Source organism: Tauraco erythrolophus, chromosome 2 (genome assembly GCF_009769465.1).
Source record: "Tauraco erythrolophus isolate bTauEry1 chromosome 2, bTauEry1.pri, whole genome shotgun sequence".
NCBI classification, from domain to species: domain Eukaryota; kingdom Metazoa; phylum Chordata; class Aves; order Musophagiformes; family Musophagidae; genus Tauraco; species Tauraco erythrolophus.
In genome coordinates, this window is record NC_141466.1 from 2,178,398 (window position 1) to 2,191,251 (window position 12,854).

General features: G+C 51.9%; 1 protein-coding gene across 5 annotated transcripts in view; it reads left to right on the plus strand.

Annotated features, from left to right (window-relative positions):
• The first annotated feature begins 2,519 nt into the window (after positions 1-2,519).
• TMEM181 (transmembrane protein 181) overlaps positions 2,520-12,854 on the plus strand; it is a 38,542-nt gene continuing 28,207 nt past the window's right edge. For 3 of the 5 annotated variants that reach the window (XM_086632013.1, XM_086632012.1, XM_086632014.1), the window contains exon 1: positions 10,696-10,721. In XM_086632013.1, coding sequence (XP_086488139.1) covers positions 10,714-10,721 — 8 coding nt within the window. In that variant the 5' untranslated portion in view covers positions 10,696-10,713. Of the gene's footprint in view, positions 2,651-10,695; positions 10,722-12,854 lie in introns of those variants that run through there. The other 2 variants (XM_086632011.1, XM_086632010.1) reach the window with 1 other exon arrangement.

Consider the following 12,854-nt stretch of genomic DNA (forward strand, 5'->3'; position numbering starts at 1 on the left):
AAACTGTGAAGTTCAAAAACGGAAGCAAATGCCTCGCAGCAAGAGATTTGTCTATTTAGTTTCTTACAGAGAAGAGCATAATTAAATAATTCTCACTATCTTAAAAAAAATTAACTAACCTAAAATGCTGGTATCAAAAGGCACTTTAATTTAGCAAGGAAAGGCACAACAAGCACTAATGACTGGGGGCTGAAGCCAAGTACAAAGAGAAGCAAGGCACATTTAATGATGAAAATGATTAACGCTGGAATGAACTCAAAAGAAGTCATGGATGCTCCATCCTGTGAAGTGTTTCAGTCAAGACTGCTTTAGTTAAATGCATTTGGATAGATGTAGAGGCAAACGTGTGAAACACACAATGACCAAAGGTGAATTGGCTCCAGAGGCACTGGTCAGGATTTGCCAAGCTCTTGGTGTCCCCATCAGCTGGATGATGGATGAGGCTTTGGGCAACCTGGTGTAGTGGAGGGTGTCCCTGCCCATGGCAGGGGGGTTGGAACTGGATGATCTTTGAGGTCCCTTCCAACCCAAACCATTCTGTAATTCCATGATTCTAAATGAGGCCGGTTTGCACCACCAAACTAGGCCTAACAGAGGCGTAAAAGAAATCCTGCACTAAATCTGCTTTTTGTGGTCAAAATTCCATGAACGGCCCAACATTGAGAACCAAGCTGTTTACATTTTCCAGGTGGCTTCTGCTGAGCTCCAGTCAATTTGCAGAGCGCCGTGCTAGCTTCATTTGCATTAAACTTTTCTCCACAAACCAATTCACATTTAAACTTTGTTTTAAATTCTTCTATCATTTCAAACCTTAATAATTTCCATGAATTAATGGCAATCATGGTATCTATATCAGATACAGAAAACAAGTTACTATCAATACATCATTACTGTTTCTAGAGTGTGCAAAGATAGAAGTCCACTATACTGTCCCTCCCACATAAATATCTTCCCCATTCACGTTCAGGAACCCAGGATGGTTTTTTTCCCAGCCTTGCCCTTAGTCTGTGTTTTACCACATACTAAGGCTAGAATATGCACTTTTACTTAAAAACCCACTTCAACGCCTCACCAATACATGGTGACAAGAGGTTATTCCCAGTGGTGCAGTGGGAGGGGGACAATACGTCTCCCCCAGCAGGTAGGAGAGAGAGGAATGGCCATCTTTGACTAAGAATTTCTATTTCCTAGCTCAAAATATACCTAAGCCTGAGAAGGCGTGGCAATAGGATAAAAGGTACATGCACCTTTAGGCAGGAGACTAGAAGATTCCTAACAACCACAGAATGGTTGTTCTGGAGAAGTCTCCAAAGAGGAGCGAAGAGCCCAGCCAGCATTAGAGCAGAGCTTGACCAGCTTCTGAATTGCTGTTTTGAAACCTCGGGACAGGTCCAGTCCCTTGCACTTCCGTGACCGTCTGTACGTTGTAACTTGCCAGCACCCTGCTTGTTACAGTACATGTGGTTAATGTAGTCATAGAATCACGGAATGGTTTGGGTTGGAAGGGACCTCAAAGATCATCCAGTTCCAACCCCCCTGCCATGGGCAGGGACACCCTCCACTACACCAGGTTGCCCAAAGCCTCATCCAACCTGGCCTTGAACACTTCCAGGGATGGGGCAGCCACAACTTCTCTGGGAAACCTGTGCCAGTGCCTCACTACCCTCACAGTGAAAAATTTCTTCCTTATATCCAATCTAAATCTGCCCTCTTTCAGTTTAAAGCCATTGCCCTTTGTCCTGTCACTACACACCCTTGTAAAAAGTCCCTCTCCAGCTTTCCTGTAGCCCCTTTAGGTACTGGAAGGCTGCAATAAGATCCCCCCGGAGCCTTCTCTTCTCCAGGCTGAACAGCCCCGACTCTCTCAGCCTGTCTCCATAGCAGAGGTGCTCCAGCCCTCGGATCATCTCCGTGGCCTCCTCAGGACTTGCTCCAGCAGCTCCATGTCCTTCTTATGCTCTGGGGACTCCAGAGCTGAACACAGTATTCCAGGGGGGTCTCAGGAGAGCAGAGCAGAGGGGCAGAATCCCCTCCCTCGCCCTGCTGCCCACGCTGCTCTGGATGCAGCCCAGGACACGGGTGGCTCTCTGGGCTGCCAGCGCACGGTGCCGGCTCGTGTCGAGCTGAATTCCGGTTGAGTAAAAGAGAGACTGGAACCCAGGACATTATTTCCGAATAAAGCTGGTGGATTTTTAAGAACAAACCAGCTTTATTTTACAAACCCGACGTTTTCGGCAGAGGTCAGGCGACGTCTTTGCTCACCTCCCCGGCGCGCTGCGGGAGGCACGGGCCGCGGGCGGGGGCGGGGCGGGGGCGCGCACCGGCTGCCCCTCTCCGTGGTGCTGCAGCGGCTCCCGCCGTCCCCGGGCCCGCCCCCGCCCCCGCCCCTGCCGCCGCCGCCGCCGTTGCTGCCGCCGCTGCGGCTCCGGTGCCGCCCCCGCCCCGCGGCCGCGCAGCGCCGGGCGGGCCCTGGCGGGGCGCCATGGCGGAGCGCGGGGCCTGAGGCGGCGCGGCGCGGCATGGAGGCGGATTTCGCCGCCTTCGGCAGCCCGCTGTGCGGCGAGGTGAAGCGTTTCTGCCGGCGGGTGCGGGAGACCTACCGGGAGATCCAGGAGGACCTCGCCCCCTACAAGGATGACCGCTACTACCGGTACGGCCCTTCACGGCGCCCGGGGCGCTGCCCACCCCCGCGGCTCCGCCCGCCTTCCTCCAGCGCGGCCGCCGCGGCGCTGGGCCGGGGCTCCGGGGGGGGACCGGGCCGCCTTCGCGGGGCGCTTGGGCGGCGGCTGGCTCCCAACGTGGGGCCGGGTTTCATGCGGCGACCCCCGGCCGTGCGCCCGGGAGCCGCCGCCGCAGCCGCGGGAGCGTGGTCGGGGCGGCGGCGCGGCCGGGCGGTGCGCTCTGCCCGGGGGGCCGTGGTGTGGCAGCGCCTCCGGGCAGAAATTCCACCTCTTCGTGTCCTTAATTAACGTCCTGGGCGATTAAAAGCCATTTCCATTTGCATCCCTCCGCGCTGCGCCTTTCCGCTGTCACGGCGAGCCAGGGAACGCGGTGCGAAGCTGCCGTGGAACAATCCTGGAAAAACAAAATTTGGGTGGGAAATCGGGGTGGTTGGCAAAGGCGGAGGTCAAAAGGGACAGACTAGTGAGTAGGCTGCACCCATGGCTCTGCTGTGCCTGGCCCTCTCTTGTGTTTCCACGGATGACCAGTGATGGCTGGGGAGTATCAGTGTTTTGAGATTACACCAGGCTAGGGAGGACTCCAAAGGTGTTGGAAGATTGGGTTGTAAATTAAAAGAATTTTTGGAGCGAAGAAAGGGTCTGAAAAAGTAGGGTGAAAATCAGGAGAAACAAATGCCAGGAAGGACACAGAGGATGAGGACACAGCGGATGGTCTTTTTACCATGAGAGTTGTAGAACACGGGAACAGGTTGCCCAGAGAGGTGGTGGATGCTCCATCCCTGGAGACGTTCAAGGCCAGGTTGGACAAGGCCCTGAGCAACCTGATCTAGTTGGAGATATCCCTGTTCCTTGCAGGGGGGTTGGACTAGATGACCTTTGAAGGTCCCTTCCAGCCCTAACCATTCTATGATTCTATGATTCTATGATGATACACACTTCAGCCACACAAGTACAGGCTGGGGAACAAACAGTCATATAACATTTTTGTAAAAAAGGGTATGGTAATTCCAACACTTTATAAAATCACCTCTTTCAACAGTGACGTTGTCTTATATGTGTGAAAAAGGTAAAGTAATTTGGGGTGTACAGCAGAAGCACGGTTCATAAGATGTGAGAATTAAGCCATCTACTGTAGTCACCACTCCAGACCTTAGCTGGAGCTGTGTCCAGTTCTGGGCACCACACTTCAAGGGCCTGCCAGTGGAAAAGAGCGTAAGGATAGAGGTATGGGTAATCAAATTCCTAGAAAACATAGCTGTGAGGAAAATTTGGGACTGCACCCCCAAAAGAAGAAACATCCAAGTTGGAGGAGTAGGAATTTCTGTAAAAAGAAACTTCATGTCCATCTTGGACCAAAGATTACACAGTGATATTAATTGAAGCAATAAAAGTTCCTATTAGACATTAAGAAAAAACTTCCAAACAGGAAGGATGGTAATCCTGCTCCGGCAGGGGGATTGGACTAGATGATCCTTTGAGGTCCCTTCCAATCCCTGACATTCTGTGATTCTGTGTTTCTGTAAAACGCTGTAGAAGGGATTATCCAGTGAGACCGTAGCATGTCCATCACTGGAAGTCTTTAAAAGCTTTTGACAAACGCATGCCAAAAGACATGGATCTGGCAGATGCTCTCTTGAGACAGAGGGAAGGATTAGGTACCTTGTGAGGTCTCTTCCAGCTCTGTTTTACTATGAACCTGAGCATAAGTCGTTCTGTCTGTGCACAGTGCCTCAGTTCTTCGGCTTGGATCATTTGACTGGAGTACACTGTGTATCTCTCTCCCAGTGAGGGGACAGGTGGTCCGTTAGATTGAATTTGTCTCATTGTTCACAATAGCAAAGACTAGAGAGAGTCACAGGGTTTGAAAACACTGCCCGGCAGCTGGGCAGAGTTTAACACAACCATGGTCCTTCCTGTCAAAACAGTGGTTCCTCGTACTTGAGCATGGGGTGAGAAGCCCTAGGAGGTGATAAGGAGTGATGGAAATGTACCTGAGGGCATCTGGCAGCCTGATAATGGATATTGGCACTAGAAAGGAGAAAAGGGGAGACATAAGCTTTGAATTAACAAATAAGAGGTCCTGGGAGAGGCATTTGTCCAGCTTTGTTCCCAGAAGAAACTCGAGCTCTCCAAGGTAAATTGTTATTAACTCATTTTTATGATTTAAAGTGTGCATGGAAGGACTTTCTGTATCGAAAAGAGAAGATGCTGCTCCACTGAATCAAATGAGCTTGTAGAGTTAGTGCTAGATTGCCCTTCCTTCGGTGAGAGTATCCCCAAGAGGTGTCAGCTGCAAGTCGTCTAGAATGAAATGAAGTAATATTGGGCTCTTGGCAAGGAAATAATGTTTTATGACTTAGAAGTCATGCTAGTATTTCTTTGAATTCCCAAGATCTTAACCTAAGTGACCTGGCATAAAGTAAGTTTACTGTTACTGTCAGTGCCTACACGCTGTTCTGGTGTTTCCCTTCAGTGTTGTGGGTGGATGTTGCAATGGCACCTGCTTTTTAGACTCCTGGTAAAGAGGAGGGTTTATTGATGCTAAGTAGATCTCGGGGGTAGATTTAGATTGGATAGAAGGAAGAAATTTTTCACTGCGAGGGTGGTGAGGCACTGGCACAGGTTGCCCAGAGAAGCTGTGGCTGCCCCATCCCTGGCAGTGTTCAAGGCCAGGTTGGATGAGGCTTTGGGCAACCTGGTGTAGTGGAGGGTGTCCCTGCCCATGGCAGGGGGGTTGGAACTGGATGATCTTTGACATCCCTTCCAACCCAAACCATTCTATGACTCTATGCTACCATGCATTCTTCCAGCCAACTCTCACTCACAAGGAGGAGAATTAGATACTTCATTGTCTTCTCTCTCTCTGTTTTATCCAGTATGTTTGGTCAGGTTATAAATGAGCGCACTCAGGGATGTAATGGAGATACTTACTGCTCTGATGACAGAAGGAATTTTGGAAACTTGGCCAAGGAAATGCTGTGTGGCTTGTCTTTACTTCAAACCTCTGGAGACTTTTAGAGGTTCTCCAAAGTAATTGTGTTCCTAAAAGCAAATAATATCTTATACCGGACTAACAAAATGAAGAGATGGTGACACCATATAAAAGCACGTGTTTTCCCTCTCACACACCGTGTTCACAAATGTGAGGCTGTCAACCGCCGCCAGCCTTAACTCTCCCCTACTGTCGAGCAAAGCCATTGGGCCATCAGCTGGTGGTTTCTGTTGCCTCTTTGGAAATGGAGTGGTCTAGTCCATTAAGGGGTAGGGAAGCGGGAGGGGGAATGCGTTCACAAGTAATCAATGTTTTCTAGAAAAAAAATGAAAATGGGCTGCGGCAGTCTCACTCCTGATTTCTATAAGGACATCCTTCTCTGAGTGCCAACAGGAAAACTCAAAACTGGAAATCTTTGGAGCAAAGCTGATACAGAAATGGAAAAACACCGAAGAGTTCCCCTTTGGCAGCGAAACAGCTTTTCTTGCCTCCGGAGCGCTCACTGTATGCTGTGCTGGTGTGTGCTCATGAGACTCAGTGCGAGGGGATGACCCAGCTCAGAGATGGCTGATGGAGCTGTTATCCCAAGTAACTGCACAGATGGCTGAGTCATTTCTGATTCAGCTCTGAGGCTCTCCCAGTTCAGTGACATCTTTTGGTGATGGCTTCTTTTAAAGCATGGTGCTCTTGAACATGTGGTTCAGCAGCTGTCTGTGAGCAACCTGTTCTTTGGGCATGGGTGACAACTAAGGGTGGCAGGCTCCACAGCCATCTCAAGCTACATCAGCCTGGAGCTGCGGAGCCCCACGGCTCTCATCCACACTATATGTTTGTTCTGCCCAATAGCCCAGAATAGTCTCTAAATTGTGTCTCCTGATGTGCTTCCCTATGAGCAAGTGCTAGTTTGCCCAGCTGTCTGGGAGAGATGGAGAGAGCAGGGTGCACTGCGGCTCAGCATGCTGATGAACAGCATCTGCCTAGGTTAACAGTTGGAATCATAGAATCATGGAATCATAGAATGGTTTGGGTTGGAAGGGACCTCAAAGATCATCCAGTTCCAACCCCCCTGCCATGGGCAGGGACACCCTCCACTACACCAGGTTGCCCAAAGCCTCATCCAACCTGGCCTTGAACACTACCAGGGATGGGGCAGCCACAACTTCTCTGGGAAACCTGTGCCAGTGCCTCACCACCCTCACAGTGAAAAATTTCTTCCTTGTATCCAATCTAAATCTCCCCTCTTTCAGTTTAAAACCATTGCCCCTTGTCCTGTCACTACACGCCCTTGGAAAAAGTCCCTCTCCAGCTTTCCTGTAGGCCCCCTTTAAGTACTGGAAGGCTGCAATAAGATCCTCCCGGAGCCTTCTCTTCTCCAGGCTGAACAGCCCCAACTCTCAGCCCCAACTCTCTCAGTTCCCTTAGGCAGACATGGCACTTTATGGAATACTTGCAAAAGAGACTGTATATTTACAGACTAATGGGCATGACGTTAAACAACCTCATTGGTAACCCCGATACAAGGCTGGTCTGGACTTAGTACACCTAGGAGTAGTCTGTGGTACACCAGGAGATGCCTGGTGCAGCAGATAAGCCCAGAGAAGGCAGAAGAAGGTGGAAGTGTTATGCTCCGTCATCAGTCCTGTGCACTGCCACGAAGCGTATCAGCCCTTGATTTATTGCAGCAGCTTCAGGATTATTCTAATTTATATCCCTGAAAAATTGCTCCAAACAAGCCACTTGAATGAACAGTTTGTTTTGTGGCGTCTCTCCTTCCCACTCCAGTATGTTCCTTCCTCTTCCAGCACGGCCTCCTGGCTGAGGGCAAGGAGAGCTGATGGAGGGCTGGCAGCCAACGGCTCCCTCCCCTGCACTAGGCAATTTTAAGTAAACTATTGGTATGAGAAGAGCTTAGTACCAATGGTACTAAACCATCTCCATTTTTATCTCTTCAGCATGTCATCAGCGATAGGCAAAGCTTACCAGAAGACCCCAGGCCTCACAAACAGCTGATGGTTATTTCAGTGGGAGTTTCAGAACTTTATCTCCTAGCTAATGCCGAAGAGTCCAGCATGCTGAAAACATTTTGGTAGGAAAGTGAGCAAGTGAAGTGCTTACCTGCCAGAGGAGGGTGGCCAGATTGTGGTCTGACATCGGAGTTGCGTAACTATAAGTAACAACCTGGTTTTCTTGAAAAATCAATTTCTAGGTTAATGAACATATCCCACTGGCCAATCAGCTTATACAGGGAAGCACAGTGTTGACACTGAATTTAGTAATAATGCCCAGAGATTAAGATAAATGACCTACAATCTGCCCTGCTTCAAATAAGGGATACATTTTAAACTCCTGTCATCCAGTAATATGACATTTTGTACAGCAAAAAGAAAAGTCTATCTACAGGACGTTGTGAAACGTATTATTTCACTTGCAGCTTTATTTAATGCTTGATGTTGCTTGTATGGGTAACAAAAGAGGTAATTATAGATGATACTGACATTCTTAATTCCTCAGCTTCTCCTAGTAGTGTTTCTAGTTCATTAAAGCACAGCTAATCTTCAAAACATATGGGAGAAGTTAATTCATAGTGGCAAAAAGACCAGAGACTAGTGCATCATTTGACTCAGCACTACAGAGATACTGTTCATTTTTCCTTGGAGAAATTCTAATTACAGATCAGCCTGCCTCTTCTTGCAAGCCTCATTCCCCACGCACCATCCAGTTACTCCCACAGATGAGGCAGACAGCGGCTTCCTGCACTATTTCACCCCAGAGCAGGCCAGACAAGGCACTGAGTGAGGCACCTTCTTGCAAGGAGCAGAGTGAGACTCCGACTGACCCTGGGTTTGTGGAGGGGGAGGGTTTCACAGTGCCTTTCCTCTGGGTGTTTGGAAGCTCAACACCCTTATTTTCACAAAACTTACAAGGTAGAACGTATGTATTTATAATCCAGTGATAACCCTTTGGAAGCTGGGAGATGGCAAAGAGAAGTCATAGAATCATATAATCATAGGATGGTTTGCGTTGGAAGGGACCTCAAAGATCATCCAGTTCCAACCCCCCTGCCATGGGCAGGGACACCCTCCACTACACCAGGTTGCCCAAAGCCTCATCCAACCTGGCCATGAACACTGCCAGGGATGGGGCAGCCACAACTTCTTTGGGCAACCTGTGCCAGTGCCTCACCACCCTCACAGTGAAAAATTTCTTCCTTCTATCCAATCTAAATCTGCCCTCTTCCAGTTTAAAGCCATTGCCCCTTGTCCTATCACTACACGCCCTTGTAAAAAGCCCCTCTCCAGCTTTCCTGTAGCCCCTTTAGGCACTGGGAGGCTGCAATAAGATCACCCCGGAGCCTTCTCTTCTCCAGGCTGAACAGCCCCAACTCTCTCAGCCTGGCTCCAGAGCAGAGGTGCTCCAGCCCTCGGATCATCTTCGTGGCCTCCTCTGGACCCGCTCCAGCAGCTCCATGTCCTTCTTGTGTTGGGGACTCCAGAGCTGAACGCAGTATTCCAGGTGGGAATGTGGAAATGTGGTCCCATGGCTAATTGCAGTGAGCTGGATTTCAAGCTCTGCCACCCACACTGTTCTCCGAGTGACTTTTGGCGATGCTCAATCTCTCTGTGCTTCAGTTTCCTACCTGTTCAATGAGAAGAATGTATTTTTGGTTTGGGGAGCATAAATTTGTTCATATTAGTGAGACACCTGAGTGCCAGAGGGTTTGGAGCAGCCGTCCAAACAGCTCAGATGTGTGCACATAAATGGCAACAGCCGTAACTCTGCAACTGCGCCTTCCAGAACACTGGAAATCATCACAGATGCTGAAAACATCATTCCATCGTTTTCTGGCCAGGGAGAACTTGTTGGAGAAGCCTGAAGTGTGCTGAAAGCTACACACTGCATGTCATAGGGTCATGTTTGGGGCTGTTCAGCCTGGAGAAGAGAAGGCTCCGGGGTGATCTTATTGCAGCCTTCCAGTACTTAAAGGGGGCCTACAGGAAAGCTGGGGAGGGACTTTTTACAAGGGCATGTAGTGATAGGACACAGGGCAATGGATTCAAACTGAAAGAGGGGAGATTTAGATTGGATAGAAGGAAGAAATTTTTCCCTCTGACGGTGGTGAGGCACTGGCACAGGTTGCCCAGAGAAGCTGTGGCTGCCCCATCCCTGGAAGTGTTCAAGGCCAGGTTGGATGAGGCTTTGGGCAACCTGGTGTAGTGGAGGGTGTCCCTGCCCATGGCAGGGGGGTTGGAACTGGATGATCTTTGAGGTCCCTTCCAACCCAAACCATTCCATGATTCTATGTTCGGCATGGATAACCCACATCAGTCTTTTACGCCTAGAAGGGACAGGTTTAAATCGGATTCAGAACCATTGCTCTGTTTACACGGTTACATTTCCCTACGATGCATATAGCTGCTACCGTTACAAGCTGGAAAAGGGCGCTGCGAACATGGAAAACATTGCTGTCGCCCCGACAGAATGATGTCGGTGAACGCCCGCTGTTCAGCGGCAAGGACACGCTGCCTGCCTGTGCTCCAGCCCCGCTCACCGGAGCGAAGGTGGCGCTTGACGGCGCCGCGCCCGGTCTGAACCGCCGTCCCGAGGAGGTTCTCCCTCCCGCGGCCCCGGGCGGGCCGTGCCCGTGCCCGCTGCCGGCCGCGGGCCGCTCTCGCTGTGGAAAAGCGGCGGTTGCAGCCTGCGGTACGGCGCGCATGACGGCGGCTCGCCCCAAGGGCAGGACCGCCAGCCGCTCCCCGCGCCCCGCCACCGGCGCCGCGCCCGGCAGCGAGCCGCCGAGCTGCCGTGTCCCCTCCGGCCCGCCGTACCGCCGCCGCCGCCCCCCGCCGGCAGCGTCGCCCTTCGGCCCCGCGGCCGAGGCGCGGCGGGGGCTGCCGTGACGTCGGCCGAGTCGCGTGGCGGCCGGGTGACGCACGCGGAAGCCGCCGCCAGGCACCGCTCGCCATCGTGCCACGGCGGCGGGAGCGGCCGCCGGCCGCGGGCGGGGGAAGGCGGCGCCTCCACTGCGCATGCGGCGCCGGGATGGAGCCGTGAGTGGGGGGCGGGGGAGGAGCGGAGCGGGGCGGGGGGGGGGGGGGGTCGCCGCTCGCGCGCAGGGGGCGGGCGGGGCGCGAGGCAGCGGAGACCGAGACCGTGGCGCGTGCCGGGCGGGGCGGCAGCTTGCGAGGGGCTCGCGGGGCTGCCCTCGCGCTCGGGCGCCGGCGGGACGAGCGGCCGCTCGCCGGGCGGCGGGAGCCTGACTGACTGCCCGCCCGCCGGGAGCCTGACTGACCGCCTGCCCGGAGCCCGCCCGTGGCTACCGGCGCCCCGCGGCTGCCGCCGCCCCGGCCGCCGGCGCTGTCCGCTAGGTCTCGGCGGGGCGCGCACCGACTCGGCGCTGTCGCGACACGGACGTGCTTGTTTGCGTTGGGGCCGGCGGAAGAAATGCCGTCCTGACTGGGAGCGGCGGCTGATGCTTTTCCCTGCAAAGACCCGGCTCTTGCCGTTCGGTTTGTGCGCGTTAATTCCCGCCGAGGGGGTAACGTGCTGGTGGGTGAGAAGCTCGACACGAGCCGGCACCGTGCGCTGGCAGCCCAGAGAGCCAACCGTGTCCTGGGCTGCATCCAGAGCAGCGTGGGCAGCAGGGCGAGGGAGGGGATTCTGCCCCTCTGCTCTGCTCTCCTGAGACCCCACCTGGAATACTGTGTTCAGCTCTGGGGTCCCCAGCACAAGAAGGACATGGAGCTGCTGGAGCGGGGCCAGAGGAGGCCACAAAGATGATCCGAGGGCTGGAGCACCTCTGCTCTGGAGACAGGCTGAGAGAGTTGGGGCTGTTCAGCCTGGAGAAGAGAAGGCTCCGGGGTGATCTTATTGCAGCCTTCCAGTACCTAAAGGGGCTACAGGAAAGCTGGAGAGGGGCTTTTTCCAAGGGCGTGTAGTGACAGGACAAGGGGCAATGGCTTTAAACTGAAAGAGGGGAGATTTAGATTGGATACAAGGAAGAAATTTTTCACTGTGAGGGTGGTGAGGCACTGGCACAGGTTGCCCAGAGAAGCTGTGGCTGCCCCATCCCTGGAAGTGTTCAAGGCCAGGTTGGATGAGGCTTTGGGCAACCTGGTGTAGTGGAGGGTGTCCCTGCCCATGGCAGGGGGGTTGGAACTGGATGATCTTTGAGGTCCCTTCCAACCCAAACCATTCTGTGATTCTATGATTCTAATAAGACCACCAGCAGTTGAGTGACCGCTGCAGAGGCGCTGGTTCGCCTGTCCGGACCCTGAGGGTGACCGCTCGCTCCCGCAGAGGAGCACTGTGTTTTTTCTGCAGTGAACAACCCCCCCCCCACATCTCCACTCTCAGGTTGTGTCCGTTAAAGCAAAAGAAAAACTTGTTTTCCCGGGTGTGTCTTTGCTTGAACAGAGCCATAGTCGGGACTAATTATTCAGACTTCAGTGAATACAACAAACAAGACACTGCGAAAAAAGCCAAACCTGCCCTGTGCATGCGAGCTGTTTAGCATTGTCATGGTATAATGGTGCTACTAATTGTGGTACTGTTAATATTAATTGTATGAATCTTTTTATGTAGCCGTGCGCTGCCCCATCAGCTATTAACCACTGTGGAATACATCTGCAAGACGAAATTCAAGGTCTTCCGAGGGCCACCGAAGGAAGCAATGTCTTTAAGCTGTGAGGAAGTGCAGTGTGTACATATAGACCCAGTGTTATGAATGCAGGTAGCATGTATAATAATATAAATCAAAGTGGGTTTGATAGTTTTATTTGGCTTTTTTTGCAGTTTGGATCTCAGTGCTTTCTGCTCCTTGGCAGTTTCAGACATATCCAATTTAATCATAAAATATTCAGTTTCTGTCTAAGTTAGGCTAAAACTCAGTACAGGTGGTGAAAAATCTGCAGATGCTTGGTTGGCTAGTCTTGAGCTTTGGACTGCCTTGGCTGGGCTTGTCAAAGCATCTTCTATTGGTAAAGCAAAGCACAGTTCTTCACTCGTTTCAACAGGTGCTTCCAGAGTGAGGAACCTTTTATACTTTTCCCATAAATGCCGTGCAAAATTTTTATTCTTTATTAGGCCTTTCAGATGCAAGACAGAAGCTGTCAGTGGAGGATCATCAACTTGCGCTTAGGTGTATTCATAAATTTTATGAAGTCTTGTTCCAAAAGGCAGAT